Source organism: Eumetopias jubatus, unplaced genomic scaffold (genome assembly GCF_037043125.1).
Source record: "Eumetopias jubatus isolate StellerSeaLion01/CBP00866 unplaced genomic scaffold, mEumJub1_p1.0 scaffold_9, whole genome shotgun sequence".
Taxonomy (NCBI): Eukaryota; Metazoa; Chordata; class Mammalia; order Carnivora; family Otariidae; genus Eumetopias; species Eumetopias jubatus.
In genome coordinates this window covers 37,270,024-37,293,115 of record NW_028274815.1, presented here as the reverse complement: position 1 = coordinate 37,293,115, position 23,092 = coordinate 37,270,024, and the positions used below count along the sequence as shown (strand labels likewise).

General features: G+C 37.6%; 1 protein-coding gene across 4 annotated transcripts in view; it reads left to right on the top strand.

The window, feature by feature from the left end:
* The window catches only part of ANAPC1 (anaphase promoting complex subunit 1), a 91,803-nt gene that overhangs the window by 5,540 nt on the left and 63,171 nt on the right, over positions 1-23,092 (top strand). For 3 of the 4 annotated variants that reach the window (XM_088026421.1, XM_028122371.1, XM_028122370.1), the window contains 13 exons: positions 216-316; positions 943-1,025; positions 2,272-2,345; positions 4,036-4,181; positions 4,405-4,625; positions 5,335-5,544; positions 8,092-8,187; positions 9,826-9,916; positions 10,008-10,073; positions 13,914-14,048; positions 16,710-16,850; positions 17,850-17,910; positions 19,831-20,018. In XM_088026421.1, coding sequence (XP_087882547.1) covers positions 216-316; positions 943-1,025; positions 2,272-2,345; positions 4,036-4,181; positions 4,405-4,625; positions 5,335-5,544; positions 8,092-8,187; positions 9,826-9,916; positions 10,008-10,073; positions 13,914-14,048; positions 16,710-16,850; positions 17,850-17,910; positions 19,831-20,018 — 1,613 coding nt within the window. The remainder of the gene's footprint in view (positions 1-215; positions 317-942; positions 1,026-2,271; positions 2,346-4,035; positions 4,182-4,404; positions 4,626-5,334; positions 5,545-8,091; positions 8,188-9,825; positions 9,917-10,007; positions 10,074-13,913; positions 14,049-16,709; positions 16,851-17,849; positions 17,911-19,830; positions 20,019-23,092) is intronic. The other variant, XM_088026420.1, reaches the window with a different exon arrangement.

The following is a 23,092-nucleotide window of genomic DNA, read 5'->3' as shown; positions in this document are numbered from 1 at the left end:
TGAAATTTTATTTCATCTTACTCCAAATGTTTATCTCCTTGTTTTTTTTGTTGTTGTTCAAAATAAGTAGCCACTAGTAATAGTGATTTAGCCTAAGCGTTTTTTTAATGGTATGTTAAAGAATTTGTGCTGTTGGGAATTGCAGTTTGTGATTGTTGAGATTTTTTTTTTTTTTGAAAAAAATGCATAAATCTTGTTGTACCCTTTCTTTTCAGGTAGTGATGAAGTAGAAAAATGCATATGTATATTGCAAAGCTCATGTATTAACATGCATAGCATAGAAGGAAAGGATTACATAGCTTCTTTACCTTTCCAGGTAAATTGAGTATTTCGCTGTTTTTGTGTTTTGTTGTAGAATATTCTTGAACTAATTGGTTGCAGAAGAATTGCTATTCTTATGCTTTGTAGTAATCAAGAATGTCATTTTTATTCAAATAACTTTATATTTGAATAAAATTAAATTTAAAATTTGAATAAAATATAAATTTAAATGAAGTAAAATTTATTCAAATTTTAACAGTTTTAATCCTTACCATTTTTCCATCCTTTGCATAAAAAATAAATTATTTAATGAAGTGAATTACGGAGTTTTTTCCTGAGAGATTTTTTTCAGTTATAAAAAGAAATCATTTTGGAATATTAAAGCACGTGAAAAAGATTAGTCTTTTTCCTGTTTCTCATCATCTTTTTTATACCTAGTGCTATTGTTAAAATTTCATCACATTGTCATTTTGGTACTGTTATTAGCCAGTGGCAGGAATTTCTGATTGAACTCTTTCTTAGATTTGATTTTGTCTTGGACTTTAAAAAAATATTGCTAATGATCACATTGTTTTGTAAAGCTTTAAGTCGGAAGAAAATCTAATATTTTATGGTTTCCTAAGCACATGCTGTAGAGTAGTTTCTTTTACTTCTGTTTTTTCCTGTCCTTTTACCTGATAGGTTGCAAATGTTTGGCCCACCAAATATGGATTGTTGTTTGAACGAAGCAGTTCTACACATGAGGTACCTCCAGGTCCACCCAGGTATTCATTTTACTGCGTTCAGTTTATTATTATTTGGGCTTTTTTGGTGTTGGTTTTCAGGTAAAAATGTTTACCTAAAAGTTTGGGATGATGATCATTTCCATGCTAACAGCACAGATAAATGCCATTTTCTCTCATCTCAGTATTATACACTTAGGAGGTCTACTTCTGACTCGACAATTATCTACTGCTTCCCTCCTCTCCTCCATAGTAAAATTAAATGAACACATAACTTACGGATATAAAGACTGTTCTTAGAGCTGTCATTGTTTCATTTTGTTACTTTGGGCAAGTCATTAGAGCTTTCTTGGCTTTAGTTTCCTTATCTGTTGCAGAAGTACTATCATTTATCTTTTAGGATTTATGCAAAGATTAAATGAGCTGATGTATGTAATCTTTGACATAGGACTTAGTACATGTTAGATGCACAATAAACGGAAGGTGCTTATTGGTAGCATGTTTACCTTGTGTCCCTAATAAATTATGAGCTCATCGAAGGACAGGAACATATAGTACCTGTCATAGTCTGGTGCAAGTAGTAGACACTGGTTTTTTTTTTTTTTTTTTTTTTTAAGATTTTATTTATTTGACAGAGACAGCGAGAGAGGGAGAGAACACAGGCAGGGGGAGTGGGAGAGGGAGAAGCGGGCTTCCCGCCGAGCAGGGAGCCCGATGTGGGGCTCGTTCCCAGGACCCCGGTTTTTAAAAAATTGCTTATAGATTTAATCTTCCTGTGTTTAGATAGAAGGCCTGTTTTTTTCTCCTTTTTAAATCACTCCTTAAAAAAATGCAGCCTTTTTATTTACTTGAAATTTTTCTTCCCTTTTTTTTGACACTTTTTTGTAAATGGATGTAGGACACTAAATTTCTTTCTTAGCTGCTAAAGACACACTGCCACTAAGAGAGGTTTAAAAAAAAACAAAAACTGCCTTATGCTTATTACTCCATTGGCTCTGTAATGTGATAATTGCTATTTGTAGAGATTCCCTGGGCTGTATTGATTTTCCTGTGTGTGTGTGCATGCATAGGATTACCATGCACAAGAAGAGAGATTTCCAGGAATGAAATAGAAGATACTGTGAAAAATAGCATGTAAAAAGTTTAGAGGCTTGCTTTATGAGATAGGAGATTTCTAGTTGCTTGTATAATCTGAAGAATATATTTCTTTGCAAAGAAAGTGCAAAATTTACACATAAATGGAATCATTTTTTTGTTGGTGATTGACTGATTATTTGTTTATTACTAGAGAACCTTTACCCACTATGTTCAGCATGCTGCATCCACTAGATGAAATAACCCCACTTGTTTGTAAATCTGGAAGTAAGTGTATTTTTATAAATTCTTTCATATAAGTTCTCTTTTTAAGTTTGGGGGATAGGAGGAAATGAATGAGCTTTGTGAAAATTGGGCTTGTTTTATAGAAATAATGTAGTTTAAACATTTTTATTATGAAAATTTATGTTAAAGCAAGAACTTCTTGAATACCATGGTATTAACTGTTTTCATAGTTATTCTTTTTTTAAAAATAGGGCCTATACTCAATCAGGAACATTGATATATTCACTGACCTATCTGTAGATGAGTCTACAGATGACTCTACTCCTCAGTAATAAGTAAACGAACAATACTTAGATGAACTAAAATTGTTTTTTGTTGTTGAAGAAAAGTGTAGGTTCTTAGGCCTGTACTGTGTAAATTTTAATAATTCATTTTCTTGTTTATAATAAAATAATTTGCTGAGATGTAGAACTTTAATATTTCCTACAGGTATTTCTAGATGCTGATCTTAAAAATTTAAATGTGGCCAAACATGATAGGTGATTATAAATAATGAGGACTTGAAAACTGAAAAAAAAATGTTTATATTTTTTGACCAATTTTACTTGTAGGACTTTGTGCCAAGCACATATTCTGAAATTCCACTGAGGTTTTAATCTTCTGTATCGGGGCTTGGCAAACTACAGCCCATGGGCTAAACCCAGCCAACAGCTTGTTTTTGTATGGCTTATGAGCTAAGAATGGTTTTTATCTTTTTAAAGGGTTGTAGAAAAAAACATTATGCGACAGTCATTATGTGGTCCACAAAGCCTAAGCTATTTATTCTCTGGCCTTTTACAAGAAAGTTTGTTGATAATTCTGTATCATATTGGTAACAATTACAGACAGCCTAAATAAACATGTTAGAGCCTACGACTGAATGGTGTGAAGGATTATTGATCACATTTTTGAATACTATTTAATGACCTTAGGAATTGCTTATTCATAATGTGAAGTAGAATATAAAACTAAATACAGTGATTCTAATTTTGTAAAGGTATAAAAAGTGTATGTATACGTGTAGGAAAAGGAACACTAGAACAAATACTCCCTAATGTATTAGTAGGGGATATTTAGAGATGGTGGAATTATGAGTGATTTTTATTCATTTCTTTAAAAAATACCTTTTATTTTTGTAAGAAAGTTACTTAAAATTAAAAAAAAATAACTGAGAGGGAAGCATTTAGGAAGCTGTCAGATAAGGTTATAGAAATCAGTTCATGGTACTATAGGAGTAAAAGCTAAACTCACTAGGAAAAACTTATTTTGCATGTATACTCGGTAAATAGTGTACTGTTTAACTCTGAATAGTTATTACAGAGGACAGATTTCATACAGAAGAAAAACAGTCAAGTGGTCAAACTTGGCAGAATAGTTGATTGCAGTTTATAAACCAGTCGGTTGTAGAGTAGTCACAGACCTACCTGTGGCCGATGGGATAGTGAGTCAGCACACCTTCAACATGTAATGGCATGAATGTGAAATGGAAACTGGTAATGTATTCTTATCTTTATGTATTTTGAGGAAGTTGATGCCCAAAGTAAACTTAAAAATTCAGGGTAATTATATATTAGTGGATTTTGTGTCTTAATTGGCCGCGTTTCTCTTTAGGAATTACAGAAAGTCACTTCATAAAGAACTGTCTTGTGAAGTTCATGGTTCAATGCCTGATCGTTACTATTTTGTCTTTAAGGTCTTTTTGGTTCATCAAGGGTGCAATATGTTGTAGATCATGCAATGAAAATTGTTTTTCTCAACACTGACCCCTCCATTATAATGACCTATGACACTGTTCAATGTTTGCATTCTGTGTGGGCTCTCCGGAGAGTCAAAACAGAGGTAAGGATAAAGGCAAGTCACTTCTTAGTATGAAAGGATACTTAACCCTGAAAGCTTTCACATGTATTTGGAAGAATCATTTGTGAAATGCATTGAGCTTCTTAGGAAAAAAGAAATATTGTGTCTTTAATAACTGGCTTCTACCCTGAATTCTCACCAGGAAATTACCCTTTTAATCTAATTATTGCCTTTTTTTCCCCCCTTCTCATCATTTTGACTTAAGGAAGAGAATGTTGTCTTAAAGTTCTCTGAACAGGGGGGAACCCCACAGAATGTGGCCAGTAGTAGCTCCCTCACAGCACACCTCAGAAGCCTCTCCAAAGGAGATTCCCCCGTGGCTTCACCTTTCCAGAATTACTCCTCCATTCACAGTCAGAGTCGCTCGACCTCCTCACCCAGTCTACACTCTCGTTCACCTTCTATTTCCAACATGGCAGCTCTAAGGTGGGAATTAAGTGTGGAAGTGTTTCCTTATTTTAAACAAGATATCCCAAGAAAGAGATACCTTCTTTTCAAACTTTCGCTCTATGTTTTGAAGGATTTAAAATCTCTGTTGACAGCTCTTGGGTATTTTTTTAGGGAAAACAGCAATTATCCCAGTTGTGTTACTAAGTAAAGTTTTTTTAAATCAGTCCTATTTAGAAGCTGCCTGTGCTTGTCATAAGATTGGTTGCCTCATTTCCATCACTAAGTGGCAGCAATTTGGTGAATATTAATTTCAAAAATATTTTGGTTTTTCTTTTCTTCCTTTCTTTTTTTTTGGTCTTTGCATTAGCTTTTTCATTTTTATTAGTATCTGTCTGGTAATATGGGAACATAGTTTTGTTGGTATGTATATATCTGAATATATAGGAATGTAGTTTGGACTTTTGAATAATAAAAACAATTCATGTTCTGAGGCAGAAAATGAACTAACTTTCAGTTTTAAAATTAAAGGATGAATTCTAACAAGAATTTTAAATCTTTAGAATGTAATAAAACACATTAATGTGAACCATTTAAGTAGTTACTCCCTTTTAAAAAACATCTATTTCTGATTGGGATTATACCATGAATGCACTTGGTACATAGAGTTTTAGAAAGTATGATTGGAAAGCATGTTCGGTCAGCCTGCCTTGTTAATTGTGATGCCCTCTCTCTGTTTATTTTGCAGTCGTGCTCATTCTCCCGCCTTAGGAGTGCACTCTTTCTCAGGGGTGCAGAGGTTCAACCTTTCAAGCCATAATCAGTCTCCAAAGAGACATAGTATTTCTCATTCTCCAAATAGTAATTCTAATGGCTCCTTCCTTGCACCAGAAACAGAGCCAATTGTTCCTGAACTTTGTATTGACCATTTATGGACAGAAACGATTACTAATATAAGGTTTGGGATATATATTTTTGTATTCAAAGAAAAATGTTGGTAAAAGTTTTAGAAAATACTTGGTGTTTTGCTTAGAGTTTCCTTTTAATCTTTTAATATAATCAGTTTATAAAAATACAGAGATAAATATTAAGGCTACCTGAGTTTCAGTAGAGGATATTAATGATATTAAAGTGATTATAAAAGTATTTTTTATCATTTCCTATTTCTTCTTTAGTAGTAAGAATCTCAGATTTGAGGTGTTTGATGTTTTAGGGAGAAAGAACTAGATCAAGAAACTTGGGGTTTTATAGCATTTTTTAAAGTTTTACCTTTACGTTAGTTGAGTGTCAGGTGTTGTTTTTGGGAGATGCAACTCAGACCTCTGTTCTGTGTGGCCTTTCTCCTTTTATGTTCTCTTTGATCATTTGGCCAGTTCCAGTGCGTGTGCTAGTGGCTCTTGGTTACAGGCAAATTGGTCACTGTCCCTATCCTCAAAAAGAGACAGCTGAAGATGGTGACACATAGGCATTGCCTACTCTGCTGGTAGGGCTTTGGAAAGATGAATAGGTATTGCTGGGTAGGAAAGGGAAGAAGGGCACAGTAGGCAGGAGGATCAGAACAGAAATTCGAAGTTCAGGAGTATGAGTGTGTGGTGTGTACAAATACTCTCACTTCGCTTATGTTGGAAGGAAGGGCAAGGGTTAAGAAAGGGGAGGCTTGAGAGGGAGATTGCCCTTTAGGGCTGCGCTATTTGATGAGGGCTCTTAAGGTGCTTTATATGTGGGTCATAAACTTAGGGGAAAGAGCAGAGCAGTAAATGTGGGAGTTGTTGCCTTGTAAGTGGTGATTGAGGCAAGGGAGGTGGATTGGAAGTTAAGGAGTGTGTAGACGTTGGGTTCCTGGAGGGCCTGTGGGTGAGCTTCCAGTTGCAGAGGTTCTAGTACCGTAGCATCATGCAGTAATCATGTGCATGTTAGTTTATAGGACTTTTCCTAAGGAGAGGGTTTTACATTCATTAGAGTCTCATAGGGGGTCTAAGACCTCCAAATAATTGATCTGGCGGTGTAGAGTCAGAAGAGAGCTAGGGACTGAAGTCGTAGAAACTTAGGCTTTTGGGGGTAAAAAGAAAAAAGAGACAAAGCTGCTATAGAGAGAGTAGGAGAGCTCAGGTGTGAGAAGCAGCAGAAGTGTCATGGGACATTGGAAAAGAGAGCGTTTCAAAAAGAAAGCTGCCAGTGTTGCCAGGTGCTGGTGAGGTGTGGCACTAAGCAATGAGCGCAGAAAGGAGGTACCCGGATGGCAGTGAGTTCCCTGGTGACCTTGGCCAGAGCATTTGGAGAGGGGCTGTGGAGTGGAATGGGGTGGAAGACGTGAATGGGGACTGAGGAAGTGAACGTTGACATGTAGATTATTTTATGGATTGCCTCTGAATGGGGATGAGGATGCAAAATGGGAGGGAGTCTCAGGGTCAAGGGAGAGTTTTGTTACTGCTGAATTACATTAGAGAAAATTAGTCCTCATGACTAAATACCTCAGTGCGTATCTCTAAAATGTAGGACATTTTACCTAACCACACCCAGCCGATTAACAGTAAGTCCTTTATATTGTTTATTTTTCAGTCCATCTTCATATTTGAAGATTTTTATCTTAATATGAGAGAGTAGGCTGCAAGGACTATACTCAGTGTAGGGAAAGCATTGAAAATACAGGAGAGAGGAAATGATGGATAGAACGAGGAACCAGAAAGGAGCGTAGGGAAAGCATTGAAAATACAGGAGAGAGGAAATGATGGATAGAACGAGGAACCAGAAAGGAGCACAGGTGGAGAGATGAGCCTTCAGGAGAAAGACAAAAGACAGTGATGGTTATTAGATACATAGTGCAGGAGGTTGGGCTCAAGCTTATAGCTGTATTTTCTCTGTGACACAGAAGGCAAATAAATACATGTTCTTAGGGGTTAGGGGATAGGTATAGTTGGTGAGTACAGTGTTGAAGTAGCTTCTCTGTTTTTGTTCCTCATAAATAAGAATTTCCTACATTTAAAAATCATTTGTCTTTACATATCTCTTGGTAAATTGACTATATTACAGATTCTTATATTACAGAATTATGGTCTTCTGTACCACTCCAGAAAGAAATCTTTGGAAATTAGAGATGGTTTCAGAAAGAGGGATGAAGTAGAGCCTAATCTGCGAGAGAGAGGATGGATAGGAGAGGTCATGTTATAAGAGGTCTGACCCCTTACATCCTTTAAGGAATAGGAATTCAAGTTCGCAGCTTTAGTGGTACATAACTTTACTAATATGGAATTAAAAAGGTCATTGGTAATGATTAAATTTATTATAATTTATCCCCTAAAAAGCTGTGGAGTGGACTCAGAATCAAAGAACTGAAAGGAATCTCAGAGATCATGAAGTTCCAATCTTAGAAGGGTTGTGAGGTCTTCAGTGTTCATGCTTGGCCCACATAGTTTTGAGATTTCTTGTGGGATATTTTCATTAAGAGTTATCGTGGCAGATTTTGGAGCTAATGCTGACAGTTATTTTATTAATGTATCTGCTACAGAGAGAAAAATTCACAGGCCTCAAAAGTGTTTATTACATCTGACCTATGTGGGCAGAAGTTCTTGTGCTTTTTAGTGGAGTCTGAGCTCCAGCTGCGGTAAGTGTGCATACTTCCCTTTGATTCTGTGTAAATAAACTTAGGGCTGCTTTTTCTTTTTTTCTTTTTTTGACTTAAGTAGCTTTATTGAAATAATTTGCATGCCAAAAAATTGACATGTTTTAAGTGTACAATTATTTTTAGTAAAATTACAGAGTTAATGCCACCATCACTGCAATCCGGTTTTATAACATTTCTGTCCCCCTAAAAAGATCCCTGTGTTTCATTGGCAGTCAGTCTCTCTTCTGATTCCCAACCTCAGGTAACCACTCTGTATACAGGCTTTCTGCCTAGTAGATTTGCCCTTTCTGGAGATGTTATAGAATCATACAAAATGTAGTCTTTTTGTGGCTAGCTTCTTTCACTTAGCATAATGTTTTTTAGGATCCACCATGTTGTAACTGTATGAGTGCTTTATTCCTCTTGCAATGTAGTAGCCCATTATGTAGATACACCACATTATGTTTATCCAATCATCTGTTGATGGACATTTGGTTTCCACTTTTTGACCATAGTGAGTTATGGCTCTGTGAACATTGGAGCAGAAGTCTTTGTGTGGACATACATGATTTCTTTTTTCTTTTCTTTTTTTTTTTAAAGATTTTATTTATTTATTTGACAGAGAGAGACACAGCGAGAGGGAACACAAGCAGGGGGAATGGGAGAGGGAGAAGCAGGCCTCCCGCGAGGCAGGGAGCCCTATGTGGGGCTCGATCCCAGGACCCTGGGATCATGACCTGAGCTGAAGGCAGACGCTTTATGACTGAGCCACCCAGGCGCCCCGATTTCTTTTTTCTTGAGGAGATATCTAGGAGTGTAAAGGTTAATTGTTGGGTTGAACAGTATATTCATGTTTAACTTTTTAAGAAGTTGCCAAACTGTTTTCCAAATAGACAACATCCTTTTATATTCCCACCGGCAATCTATAAGGGTTCCAGTTTCTTTATCGTGTTGTCCGTCTCTTTGTAGCCATTCTAGTGAGTGTGAAGTGTTTTTAACTTGCATTTCCGTAATGACTTATGATGTTGAGCGTCTTCCCATGTTCTTACTGGCCAGTCACTTATCTTTTTAGGTAAAAATGTGTATTCAGATCTTTTGTCCACTTACTTACCTTTTTATTTTGAAATAATTATAAAACACAGGCAGTTGCAAAATAGTAGGGTGACAGTCCTGTGTACCCTGCACTCTTTATCCCCCAGAGGTAACATCTTATATAATTATAGTATATTATCCCCAAAACAAGGAAATTGACACCAGTACAATCCACACACCTTATTCAGATTTCATCAGTTTTACATGTACTCATTTGTGTGTGTTTATATTGAAGTTTTCTCATGTGTAGATTTGTGCAAATACCACAGTCAAGGTATAGAACTTTTTACTACCTCAAAGATGTCCCTCGTGGCTACTCCTTTATAGTCCGATACACCAAACCCACCCACCCCATCCCTAACCCCTAGTGACCACTAATCTGTTCTCCATTTTTATAATTTTGTCATTTGAAAGTGTTACAAAATGGAATCATACAATATGTAATCTTTCAAAATTGACTTTTCCCCATCAGCATAATACTTCTGAGATCACTTTAAGTTGTTGGACATATCAGTAGTTTGTTTCTCTTTTTATTTTAATATTTAGCTGTGTAAAGTTTCAAGAGAGTAATGATAAAACTCAGCTCATCTTTGGCTCCATCACCAACATACACGCAAAGGATGCAGCTCCAGTGGAGGTAAATGCAGGCACATTTCTTGAGAAGTTGAAAATCATTATGTTTTATAATTTGCACAGATTGGCAAATAAAATTTTTGTCTTTCTCTTAGAAGATAGATACCATGCTGGTCCTTGAAGGCAGTGGAAACCTGGTGCTGTACACAGGAGTGGTTCGGGTGAGTAGTAAGTAGCATTTCATCCTTTCGTAGGACCGCCTCCTTGATATTATTATTATTTTTAAACATTCTTTTTTTAAAGATTTTATTTACTTATTTGACAGAGCGTGAACACAGCAGGGGAAGTGGCAGGCAGGGGGAGAGGCACAAGCAGGCTCCCTACTAAGCAGAGAGCCAGACGCAGGGCTTGATCCCAGGATGCTGGGAGCATGATCTGAGCAGAAGGCAGACACTTAACTGACTGAGCCACCCAGGCGCCCCTGGTTATTATTTTTTAATATTTAGTCTAATGTTTAATATTAGTGACCCCCTGGCTGTAGGATTTGGCAGAAGATTTTTCTAAGAGTTGAAAATGAAGTCTCCAGTTGAGCTTGGTCCCAATTTGGAGGCCTAGGACTCACTGCGATGAGATGGATTGGTGCTATCTGACACAGATGGGGAATCATTAATGAATATAGGTAGATTATTAAAAAAAAAAGTTAACCTGAAGTTTTATAAAGAATGTAGTTTTGAAATTGTTGTATGAGTACTTTGTTAAGTCTCAAAGTTTTTGTAAAGTTTCATTAAATGTGTAATATGTTGACCATATAGTTTTTTTTAACAGTTTTGGAATTTACATACAGAATTATGTAAATTTAAAAAGTTTAAATTGTGAAACTTAAATACATATACACAATTTAAAGACTAATGAAGTGACCTTTCCTATGACCACTGCCAGGTTAAGAACTAGAACATTGGCAGTATCTTTATAGTCTGTAGGGTGCTGTTTCCTTACTGCATCCTCATCTCCCTGTCCCCCTTGGATAGACACTGTCCTGGCTTTTTGCAGTAAATCTTGTTTTTATTACAAGCTTTTTTGCAATTATGTACATGTCACTAAGGAGTAATTTCCTTAAATTTGAATTTTTATATAAGGAAATCATACCATATGGTCTTCTCTGGACTTCATTATTTTGCTCAACATTATTACTATTTTTAGATTTATCTATGTCCATGTGTAGCTGCTGTTTATTCATTCACTGTTCTATAGTAGTCCGTTGTATGGTTATACCAAAACTTTTACCATTTTATCATCACTGGGATGTTTATGTTGTTTCTACTGTTCCCTCTGGTAATGCTTTAAAAAATTCTTTTTTTTTTTTAAAGATTATTTATTTGAGAGAGTGAGAATGAGAGAGAGAGAGAGAGAGAGTACATGAGAGTGGGGAGGGTTAGGGGGAGAAGCAGACTCCCCGCTGAGCAGGGAGCCCGATGCGGGACTCGATCTCGGGACTCCAGGATCATGACCTGAGCTGAAGGCAGTCGCTTAACCAACTGAGCCACCCAGGCGCCCCTGCTTTAAAAAATTCTTAAACACGTCTCTTAACCTTCAGAGTATATGCATATTCAGCTTGGCCATGGCCGGGGAGTGGGGGTGCCAAATTGTTTTCTAAGGTGTAGGTTGTACCAGTTTACAACATCTCCCCTTACTCCTTGCCTTCAACAGTGTATGAGAGTTCCGAATGCTGCTTTATGTAAAATTCTTGTGAATCCATAGTACTATTCGTTTTTTCTTCTCCCCCCACCCCCCCAAATTGGTGCCTTGTGAAAGCCACGTGAGAATGGAAGTCTAGGCGCCCCATGTGGCCTTTGCTGACAGGACTGAGACTTGGGACACAGTTTTTCCCATGGTGTTTGTCTGGAGTATATCGCTTATTGTCTAAAAGTTTTTGATCTTGTTAAGCTATTCCTTTCCTGATTTTTTTGGCCAAGGAGAGAGGTATTTCTGGGGCCTGTTTTTGTCTGCTCTCTTAATGAGATTGTGGTCTCCCCCAACTTCTTTGCTACCCAGACGCCAGCCTGAGAACTGAATGGTGTTATAGATCAGTGTTTAGTTCTCAGATCTTTTACTGTGTCATTGTTGGTCAGTTTCACACATAGTTCACTCAGAGACCTGCCCAGGATTTCGTACACATATTTAAGAAGTCCTTTTCTTACTTCCTTTCCACTCTTCCTCTCACTCCCTAGATGGGACAGAGAGGGGTTACTGCCTTGTTATTGCAGGATGGGGATGGAACACAGCACTCCCTCCACTCATAATTTCTGTGGAGGATAAATGGGGAGAGGTATGCTGCCTTATTACGGTAGAGTAAGGATGAAAGCCAGTGTTCCTCCCCCTTCATAGCTTTTGCACACCATGGGGAGGTGCAGAGGGGCTGCCTCTTGGCAATGAAAGCAGCAACGCTCTGTTCATAGTCTCTGCACCTGCAGTGCCTGGTGAAGAGGGGAGGAGATACCACCTAGTTAACCACAGTGCGAAATAGGCCTGGCCCACAGTCCCTATGCTTGGGGAGGGATGCCACCTACTCCTCGTAGAGGGAATGATAGAACTCTGCCCATAGTCTCCAGGCCACAGCTCCTGATATGGAGGAAACTGAGGGCCATGGCTTTTTTCCTAGTGTTTTCTGGAGTGGGGCAGGTATGGTGAAGATGTCTGTCTTGCTTGGTCCCTCTTTTCCTGACACTTTGTCTAAAAAGAGCTGGGTTTCTCTTGGTTTGCACCTGTGGCCATTTCTGGGTTGCAGGCCCCTTGAGAGCTCAAGAACTGGTTATGGAAAGAGTGAAAGAAGCAAAAACGCCTAGGGAATTCATCATAGGTTATTCCTGGTTCTCACGTCTCTAGCCAGTGTCTTCTTTTCCTCACCTTTGAGAGTCTTCCACTGCATTATAAATTTTGTGCAGATTCTATTGTAAATAGTGGGAAGAATAGCATGAAATGTGCATACTCCATATTTTCATTAACTGGAGGTCTCTTGTAGCTTATTTTATTTCATTTTTTAAAAGGTTTTATTTATTTGGGAGAGAGCATGAGCAGGGGAAGGGGCAGAGGCAGAGGGAAAAGCAGACTCCCCACTGAGCAGGGAGCCCATGTGGCGATGTGGGGCTTGACACCGGGCTTGATCCCAGGACCCTGAGATCATGACCTAAGCCGAAGGCAGACACTTGACTGACTGAGCCACCCAGGTGCCCTCTTGTAGCTTTTTAAAAACTTTATATATACTGGTTTTCGCCCTCATTTTGTTTTCTAATCCTGAGGATTTTATTTGGGTAACTTTGTAATTTTATTAGGTTTGGGTCGTATATGGACATACATATGGGTTTTGTTAGGATTTCACTTGTGTTCTGAATATTTCCTTTGAGTCTTATCAGAGTTTTCAGCCTGTGTGGATCTGAACTTCTCTTGTGGTTTTCCTGAGAACCCCGTGGATAGCCAAAATAAGGGGTGGCTAGCATGGATTATCCACTCACTCTTTTAATGAATATATATAAAGTGTTTTGAGGAAGTATTTGAGGGAAGAAGGCAGATTATGAGTTTAAGAGCCCAGTTTGGATTACATTGGATTTAATTTCTGGAGCATCAGTCGGCTTCATTTTTTTAGTGCCTTGGAAGTAATTGATGTTTGTTCTCTCTGCCCGGAGATTTCGTTAACAAGATTGCTGCTTATAGTTTCTGCAAGCTTAGTGTCCCTGCTGTCTCTACCACCAATACAGTAGGAAAATGTGTAGTATATGGGATTTTGTGTTATGTTCTGACCATATTAGCATTCACCCACTTTCCTGCCCAAAATAAGTGCTCCATAATGAAGGGAAGGAATCAGACCAAGAGAAACTATACCAAGATATTTGTAGTTGGATGGTGGAATTACTGAAATTTTATTTCTTTTCATTTTTTAGATGTGTTCGGTGTGTGTAAAATGTGGAATATCAAAAGAAATTTATGCTTACGTGCCATAATGTTTTATTTAAGGATATGACACATTAAAGCCAGTATTTTTCCCCGTATCTTTTTATTGCTTAAAGGTGGGAAAGGTTTTTATTCCTGGACTGCCAGCCCCCTCCCTGACAATGTCTGCCACGATGCCCCGGCCCAGCACTCCACTTGACAGTGTTGGTACTCCTAAGCCTCTTAGTAAACTACTTGGATCCTTGGATGAGGTGAGTAATGAATTAGGTGTTGTCAAAAATTAGAGACTCTCAATCATAGGAAACACACTGAGGTTTACTGGAGGGGAGCGGGGTGGGGGGGACGGGGTAACTGGGTGACGGGCATTAAGGAGGGCATGTGATGTAATGAGCACTGGGTGTTATATAAGACTGATGAATCACTGAGCTCTACTTCTGAAACTAATATTGCACCATATGTTAATTAATTGGATTTAAATTAAAAAATAAAAATATAAAATATTTAAATAAAATTAAAAAAATAGTGTTTTAAAGAAGTTTGGTTCAAATATTAGTTCTTCCCATGGTTAACTTTTTTGTTTTAAAAATGACAGAATTGGAAGTTTAGCTAATATTTGGTAGAATATACATATTTTCAAACACAAATGATTCAGTAAACATATTGACCTCCCTTGTATGTGTAAGGTACTACAGAGATGAGAATGAGACATTCTTTTTCATCTAGGAACCTCATAATTGATTTGGGTGGAACAGATGTACTGTCTGCATGAGAAATTATAATTTGAAGTAGGCTATTAAGACTTATGAATGAGGAGCAGATTCGCTGATAGGAGGATACATCCTGATGGGTTGATATGGCAGAACCAGAGGCTCATATCTGAGGGGCTTGTCTGACTTGGTTTGGACCTTGAGGATAAGTAGGATATCTGTAGGTGGAAAGGGGCATTCGGGGCAAAGGGGCATCACATGGGAAATGGGTGTGGAGGCAGGTAAGTGCAGAACATTTCTTATGCATATTCATATTTCCATCGTGTAGCATATAAGACTCAAGTCTGTGGAATAAATGAATGCTTATAAAAGTACAAGTTGCCTGTTGGGTGGGGCAGGGCAGGGAATGGGTAATAATAACTTGTTTTTGAGTGTTTTCTATGTGCTAGGCACTGTTCTAAGTGTTTTATATGTATTAACTCATTTAATTCCTTAGAATGGCTTTGTTGGGAAGGTAGTGCTCCCCATTTTACAAATGCGTAATAGAGGTATAAGGAGGTTACTTGTCTAAAGTCATATAGCTAGTAAGTGTTAGAGCTGGGATTTACACTCTTACTAACATGTTCTTAAAGGCAGAAAGGATGAAAAGGTTTTTATTCTGAATGCTATCACCAGAACATTACAGGCTTTTGAGGATGGAGTTATGAATGTTAGGCTCTGTGTTTTAGATGTTTATCTTGGGACTTAGACCAAAGAGATTCCAAGTGTTGTTTTTTTGTTTTAATTCAAGAGGCAAAGAGAATCCGAGTTACGGCAGCATATTGGAAAGGAGGGCAGTGACATGAGAGATCTGGAGAAGTGGAAATGGCAGAGTCTGTCAGCTGATTGGTTTTGTGCTGTGTTGGGGAACAAGGCTCAGAGTTCTCTGAGCAAGCTAGGTGGACACTCATGCTTACCAAGTTAGGAAGCCTGGAGAAAGGGGGTCTGTATTTGAGAGACATTTGGGTGCAGATGTTTAGGGAAAGTTGAAAGTGAAGGTTGGTGTAAGCAATTAATTGTATTGGTTAATGTCTAGGCCTTGGTTTTATTTTTTAAATATGTGCAGCATTGAGTTCTTTCCCTCAAAGCAGGACATTTGCAGAACTTTCAAAAGGGAGCTGGAAAGTGTCAGGGTTTTGTGTGATTTGGAAGAATTTTTGTCTTTTATAATGTAAAATGGTTCCTAACTTTCTTAGAATTCCATTAACCCAGGAATGATTAGTATCTTTGTGGTAGCCATGGGGTCACAAGATCACTGTATTACACATTGGCCGATGGCTTTCCACGTCTCTGGTTGATTGTGCAACTAGACTTAGATTCAGGACCAGTGGAGCTCAGTTTTTGTGGCAGCTGTAGGAGTAGAAGCTTGAATATAATAAATAATCTTGTACTTGATGGGCTGTCAGTGTTGACAAGCTATTCACTTAGAGATGTCCTATAATTTGAATTATGGGAATATAAAAAGGGTCAGTGGTTAGGACTGGATCTAAAGCTGGAAGCATCTGCATGTAATTAGTAACTAAGATCATTTAAGTTTTTGCAATTGCATAATTGCAATTGAGCAAGTAAATGTTCTCATAATTTCAGAACAAGCATTTGGCTGTAGGGGCGATACCATTATGTACCTGTCTTGTTTCTTTGCTTTCTCAGTGCTCTCCTTTCCCTCTGGGGTCTTAGATCCTCAAGTCATCTCTGCCTGGGCTGCCTCAAGTTATAGTTTATATGTGTCTAGCTCTTTAAGATTGCCAGAAGTGTTGCTATCTCTTCTTCCTCTTAGCATTGGCCTTCCTTGCACACTCAGTGTATCCATACTCCCTACCAAATCCCCACCAAATATTGCACATGCCAAGAGCAGGAAAAGTGGTGTAAGAATTTTGGGCCACCTCCCTGTGACTCCCTTCTTTCTCTCCTAGATCTTGGCCCCTCAGGTCTAGGTTGTCTCCATAGCTCTCCAGTGCTCTTGATCAGATGTTTTACTGTTTTACTGACCTTTTCTAGTTGCTTTGGGTGAGGATCTTGGTCTGCTGTAAGGTACTTCATCATACCCAGAGCAGAATGATTTTAAGTCATTACATACAGTTGTTAGACCATGTACAAATAGAGATCTCTTTATCCTTAATTCCTCAAAAAATATTTCACGTGTGTTGTATTTATGACTTTTTATAGGTGGTTCTATTCTCCCCAGTTCCAGAACTAAGGGATTCTTCAAAACTTCATGATTCTTTCTATAATGAGGATTGTACTTTCCAGCAGCTTGGAACTTATATTCATTCTATAAGAGATCCTGTCCGTAACAGAGTAACTCTGGTAGGTATAATTATTTTTAGAAGATTAGGTAGCCCTCTAAGAAATATGACTGTCATTTCAAATTTATCAGAATGCAGGATTTTGTCTGAATCATGAAAACAAACATTTTTTATGATTTTTAAAATCTCTTGCAATGTGTCATTTTTTGTACTATTTTACTTTAATTCTGCTTAACTTTTCTATAGTTGCTTTATTATTTAAAAATCATGGAAAACAAATCTTGTTTAAATAGTTGAATTTTATATTGATAGAATTTTTGTCTTTTCATTAAAAGTTAATCTTTTTTAGTGATGATGACTTATGTGTAAAAATTAAACATTTCATTAAAACAAGAACTTTTAGAAATGGTTTTTATTTATTTATTTTTAAAGATTTTATTTATTTATTTGAGAGTGAGAGAGAGCAGGAGCAGGGGGAGAGGCAGAGGGAAAGGGAGAAGCAGACGCCCCACTGAGCTGGAAACCTGACACAGGGCTCTGTCTCAGGACCCTGAGATCATGACCTGAGCCGAAGGCAGATGCTCAACCAGCTGAGCCACCCGGGTGCCCCTGGAAATGTTTTTTATTTTTTATTATTTATTTATTTATTTATTTATTTATTTTTTAAGATTTTATTTATTTATTTGACAGAGAGAGAGACAGCGAGAGCAGGAACACAAGCAGGGGGAGTGGGAGAGGGAGAAGCAGTCTTCCCGCAGAGCAGGGAGCCCGATGTGGGACTCGATCCCAGGACCCTGGGATCATGACCTGAGCCGAAGGCAGACGCTTAACGACTGAGCCACCCAGGCGCCCTGGAAATGTTTTTTAAATAAGCATATTTACAGTTTCTGAAATTTGGAAGTATTCAGTTCCGTTTGAAAAATATTTGTTTTTTATTTATTTTATTGAATTTTACTTTGACAGCAGTCTTATAAAGCATAGCCATTTTTAAGACACTCAAAGACTTAGAATGCACAAATTCTATTTACATGCTCCTGTTTGTTTCTGTTCTTTCCCCTAGGAATTGAGTAATGGCTCCATGGTTAGGATCACTATTCCTGAAATTGCTGCCTCTGAATTAGGTATGATTGAGGTCAGACCTCACTTCCATGTATTCTCAGTTTGATAAGATTTGTAGTATTTGCTGATTTGCAATAGAAATTGGGATTTTTAAAAATTTGCTGTTTTTGAAGCCGTGGGATTGAGGTTTTTACTTTGCAGAGAAGCTGTGAAGAGCTGGGGAGCACTTTTCAGTGTCTACTCCATGTGTGCTCTAAGGCTAGGGGTATATTTGAAGGATGTGCTAGTTCTGTTTCTCTGAGATTTCTTCTGTTGAAGAAGGCCATGCAGTGAGTGGACATGCCTCTTGCCAGAAAATCTGAGAAACAAGGAAGCCTAAGCAACTAAAACAGTTTTTGGCATATGTGATGGCTTTTAATCATATAATAAATATCTCAGTTATATAAATTGAGAAATTAACATAATTGCCAAATTGAATAAAACTTAATGTTATAGTCAAAATACAGTCAGGTGTATTTTAATAAAATTAGAGTCTGCTTGAGTTATTATTGAAACACAACTTGGAAAATACTAAGAGAATATTTCTGAATAGAGAATAGTAAAACTAGAATTGAAAGGATTTGTCAACAATCGTAAGTTAAGAATGTATAAGAAAATTCGTAACATCTATTAGTTTCAAAATCTCAGTGGCAAAGCAAAACATTGGCAGATTGTGTGATTTCTGGAATTTGGTAAGTAGGGTAGAATGACTTTTTAATTTTAGGAAATTTCTCTCATTGGTTTGGTAAAATGATACAATGAGTAGGTATAGAGATACCTTGCTTTTCTAAGAGGTATTTAGCCAATAATTTAAGGCCATGTACCTTAGAAGTATAAGCCTAAACAAAATATATAAAAACAAATAATGGACTAAATAAAATAAATGAAAGGGGAGTAAAATCTTACTCTCTCATAGCCAAATAGAAGTCACATAAGTTTCTGTACTTCACTTGGAAGTTTCTGTACTTATAAACATCCCTCAGCCCCTCAGGTGGTATCTGGTTTACACTTGTTTTGGATTCAACCACGACAAACTTGGTTATTTGGTTTTCTAACATTTATTCTATTTGACTGTAATCTTTGCTGTATGTGTACACACATAGCCAATTGATGAGAAAGGATATGCTGCTGAGGATGGGCCTGGTGACAGTGGCAGTGGGAAGGGAAAAGGGGAATCCTCTAAAGAAGATGTGAGAATATAAAAACGTTGCAGTTTGGGGCCATTTAACTACGAAAAGCAGACCCAGGGCTCTTCCGTGCAGCAGCATGATAGTGTAGCACTGTGACTGATATTTCTACAATGGCACTGAGTCACTAAGGAAGGTATAAATTATGTAGTATTGGCTGATCTGTTACGTAAAACATTTATAAAGTGAATGGTGTCAGAAATAATTAAAAGTTACAAAGTTTTGGTTAATAGGAATGTTAACTCATTGAGAACATCTTTTAATGATAGTTAAGCATTGCTATTTGAGGTTGCATATATTGAGTATTGCATATTTTACTGAAGTATTTCAGCAGTATTTTGTATAAACTTATTCATGTAGAAATTATATGTTTTTGATAGAATGACCTTTAATTTATTGTCCAAACTGGAGTATTTTTGAGAGCAAAATGGGGAGCTATTAGTCATTGCTGGGGCAGTGGGTATAAATCAGTTCTGTCTCAGGTAAGCTGGACTGTTGGTTATCTTATTTCTGACCCAAAATCAGTGGGTTGAAAGCTGCCCTAAGACCTCTTGCAATCCTTGTTGAATTCAGTAGCTGGCTTAAGTTTTAAGTGATCGGCAGGGAATGTTTGCGTCCCGCTGGCTCTGTAATGATAGTTCTCTTTTCAGAGTAATTGGCCTTTACACAGAAGTGGTTAAAAAAAAACTTTCTTATTAAAAGGGGAAAAGAAATACATATGGGAAGCATACTAAAATTAATCTTTGCTTTTAATAGTGCAAACATGTTTGCAAGCAATTAAGTTTATCCTGCCAAAGGAAATAGCTGTTCAGATGCTTGTCAAGTGGTACAGTGTCCACAGTGCTCCAGGAGGACCCAGTTATCATTCCGAGTGGAATTTATTTGTGACTTGTCTCATGAACATGATGGGTTATAACACAGACCGCTTAGCATGGACCCGAAATGTAAGTACATACAATTGTTTTGTTTTTTTTTTCTGAGTTATTCTGTTGTTACCAATGTAATGTTTGCATAATTGGTAATATAGTATTTAGAGTACATAACAGATCAATTTACTACTAGGTAGACCTTAATCAACAAAATGGAATAATACTAAGGCTTATTGTGTCTATCTATCTATATGGTAAATCACATGTCATTTAATATTTAATGATAATGTTTTACTGGTAATTGTAATACTGAGTTTTATAACATGGGAAAGCGTGTTTGACTATAATTTCTCATTTCATCTTTGTAAAATGACTGCAAGTTATGCTAGGATTAGTAGTAATCATCTTGGTTTTTTATTAATGAAGAAACTGAATCACAGAGAGAACAAAGACTGGTGATTTGCTCAAAACAGGGCCTAGACTTTGTCTTCTGAACGATGGCTTAGTGTTCTTCTCTGTAGTCCATGCTGTTTTCATACACAAATTGCTTGGTCTTTGGGGAGGAATGTTTGATTTGAGGGCAATTTAGAGGGCTTTAGCCTAAGTATCTACTCTGTTAATGATGTGAAGCTGTGTCCCTCTCTCTCCACCCCAGAAGCTTTCTTACAGACCTTTAACAGGTTATTGACAAAACCAGCAGAGTAGTGTCTTCGGTATTGGTGATTCCTTTTGGCTCTAGAGATAACTCCAGGACAACCTTGCCTGGGTCACTCTGAACAGATCATTCTAGAACACACTTACCTTTGTCTGGGTAGCTCAGCTGTACATTTTAGTCTTAGAGTAGTAAATCCATTTAAAAAATCATTTTTTTCTTCATTATGAACGTACATTCTTACTGAGGGAAATCTGGAAAATGGAAGAATTAAGAAGAAAATAATACTGCTCAGATAACCACTCTGAATATCTTTGTATTGCCCTTTAGATAAACACGATATAAATGAAAAGTTCCAATATCATTAAAAATTCCTGGGGTACGTGGGTGGCTCAGTCGTTGGGCATCTGTCTTCGGCTCAGGTCATGATCCCAAGGTCCTGGGATCGAGCCCCGCACTGGGCTCTCTGCTCAGTGAGCCTGCTTCTCCCTCTCCCTCTGCCTGCTGCTTCCCCTGCTTGTGCTCTCTCTCTCTCTGTCAAATAAATAAGTAAATAAATAAATAAAATCTTAAAAAAAAATTCTTAGGCAAAACCCATTTTATAATCTTAATAATAGGTGCCATGTGGTTTTATCATTATTAACCAACAACTAATAATAGAACATTGTTAAATCAGTTTCTTTTCTCATTAGGAATAATTTGCAAACACAGATCTTTACAGCTCTAGTCATTTCCTAAGAACTTAACCTTAGAAGAGCTATTACTAAGTCAAATAATTTTCAAAAAGGGTTGCCCAGTTGACATTCTCACTAGCTTCATTTAGAAGTGCCCATTTCAGCATAGTGATGATTTGTGGTGTGGTGAACCTTTGCCAACTTAGTGAGACATTTTCTCTTATTCCTGTCTAAGTAAATGGTAATGGGTTTTTCAGATTCTCATTGGTTGTTTATTTATTTATGGAGTCTCCATGCCCAACGTAGGACCCTGAGATCAAGAGTTGGATGCTCTACCGGCTGAGCCAGCCGGGAGCCCCTCTCATTGGTCATTTATAGTTGTTAATTTTTGACTCACATTTCATGTCCTTGCCTATGTTTCATTTTCTTCTCTGCCCAACAGCCAGAGTAATCCTGTCTGACAAAGTCAGGTCATGTCACTCTGCTTAGAATCCTCCAGTACCTTCCCTTCCTACTCAGAGTAAAAGCCAGAAGCCTGCAAGGTGCCATATGACCCATCCCTCTCTTACCTCTCTCATCTTGTCTCCTCATCCCTGCCTTGCTCACATTGTCCCCCCCGCCACAGGCTTCCATTTCTCTTCTTGGAACGTATCATGCGTATTCTTGCCTCAGGGTCTTTGCACTTGCTCTTAACTCTGGAGAAAAAGCCTTCCCCCAGATAAGACAAGCCTAGGTCTTTTTCAGGTGGCACCTCAGTGCAGCCTGCTCTGTCCATGTGGAATTGTTACCCTCCCCATACTTTTTATCCCCTTTACCTGTTTTATTTTTCCCTTAGCACTAATTAAATATGCCATATATTTTTACTTATTTATATTGCTTGTGTGTCTCTCTTCCTTCTAGAATGTGAATTTGTGTAAGCAGGGATTTTTGTTTAGTTTTGTTTACTATCTCTAGGACCTATAGTAGTGCTTGGCATAGATGGACGCTCAGTGAATTTGTGGAATGAATGCTCTTTTACGTCTGAATGAGATACTATTTTTAAGAATTTGTGTTTGTTTTATCATATGAAAGAATTTCCCTCCTGAAATTTCCTTGAGAAAAACCTTCCTGGGGAAATAGGGACAATTTTCTTATTTTAAATAGTTGCATGAAAACTACTTTATTCCACATTTTCCCATTCTTCATTAAATAGGAAGAAATTGAGCCTTACTAGAACCTAAGGATTTCTGCAATGCTTCAGCTTTGTGTAGTTGTTGTGTGTTACTGGGCTGTGGAACTTGTGGATGAATACGGGGTGTTGTGCTCCATCCTCTAGCGGAGAAACAGGTACCCCTCAGGTTTCCATGTTAGGGGGAAGACAGAGCACCTACCATTTTTTCTTTCATAAAGAAGGATGGGGCTCTCTGACTTATTTATTGGATAAGAGTCCTAAAAGAGGGAATAAGGAAATCAGTTCTGAGGCTGAGCTGCTTTCACATTTATTTATAGGACTGCATAATTAAACCCTTGCTATTCTTTTGTCCTTACATCAAAGCTCAGGATGAAATGGTCCTCAATGGCAAATGGCTTTAATTTTGCTTTGTTCAGATATGTCCTTTTTTGTTTTCATTTAAATAATGGGGTGGAGAGTAGGGAGTACAGAATTTTTGCCAATGACTAGTTACATGATTTTGGCATTTCTTTGGGCCTTCCGTAATTTACTGATGTGTTGAATGAGAGCACTGGACCAGATGATGTTTCCTTGTGGTTCTCACATTCTGTGAATCGTTGCATCTGGGGTTAACTTTTTGTGTCCTTCAGGATGGTCATATTTTCATTAGTTA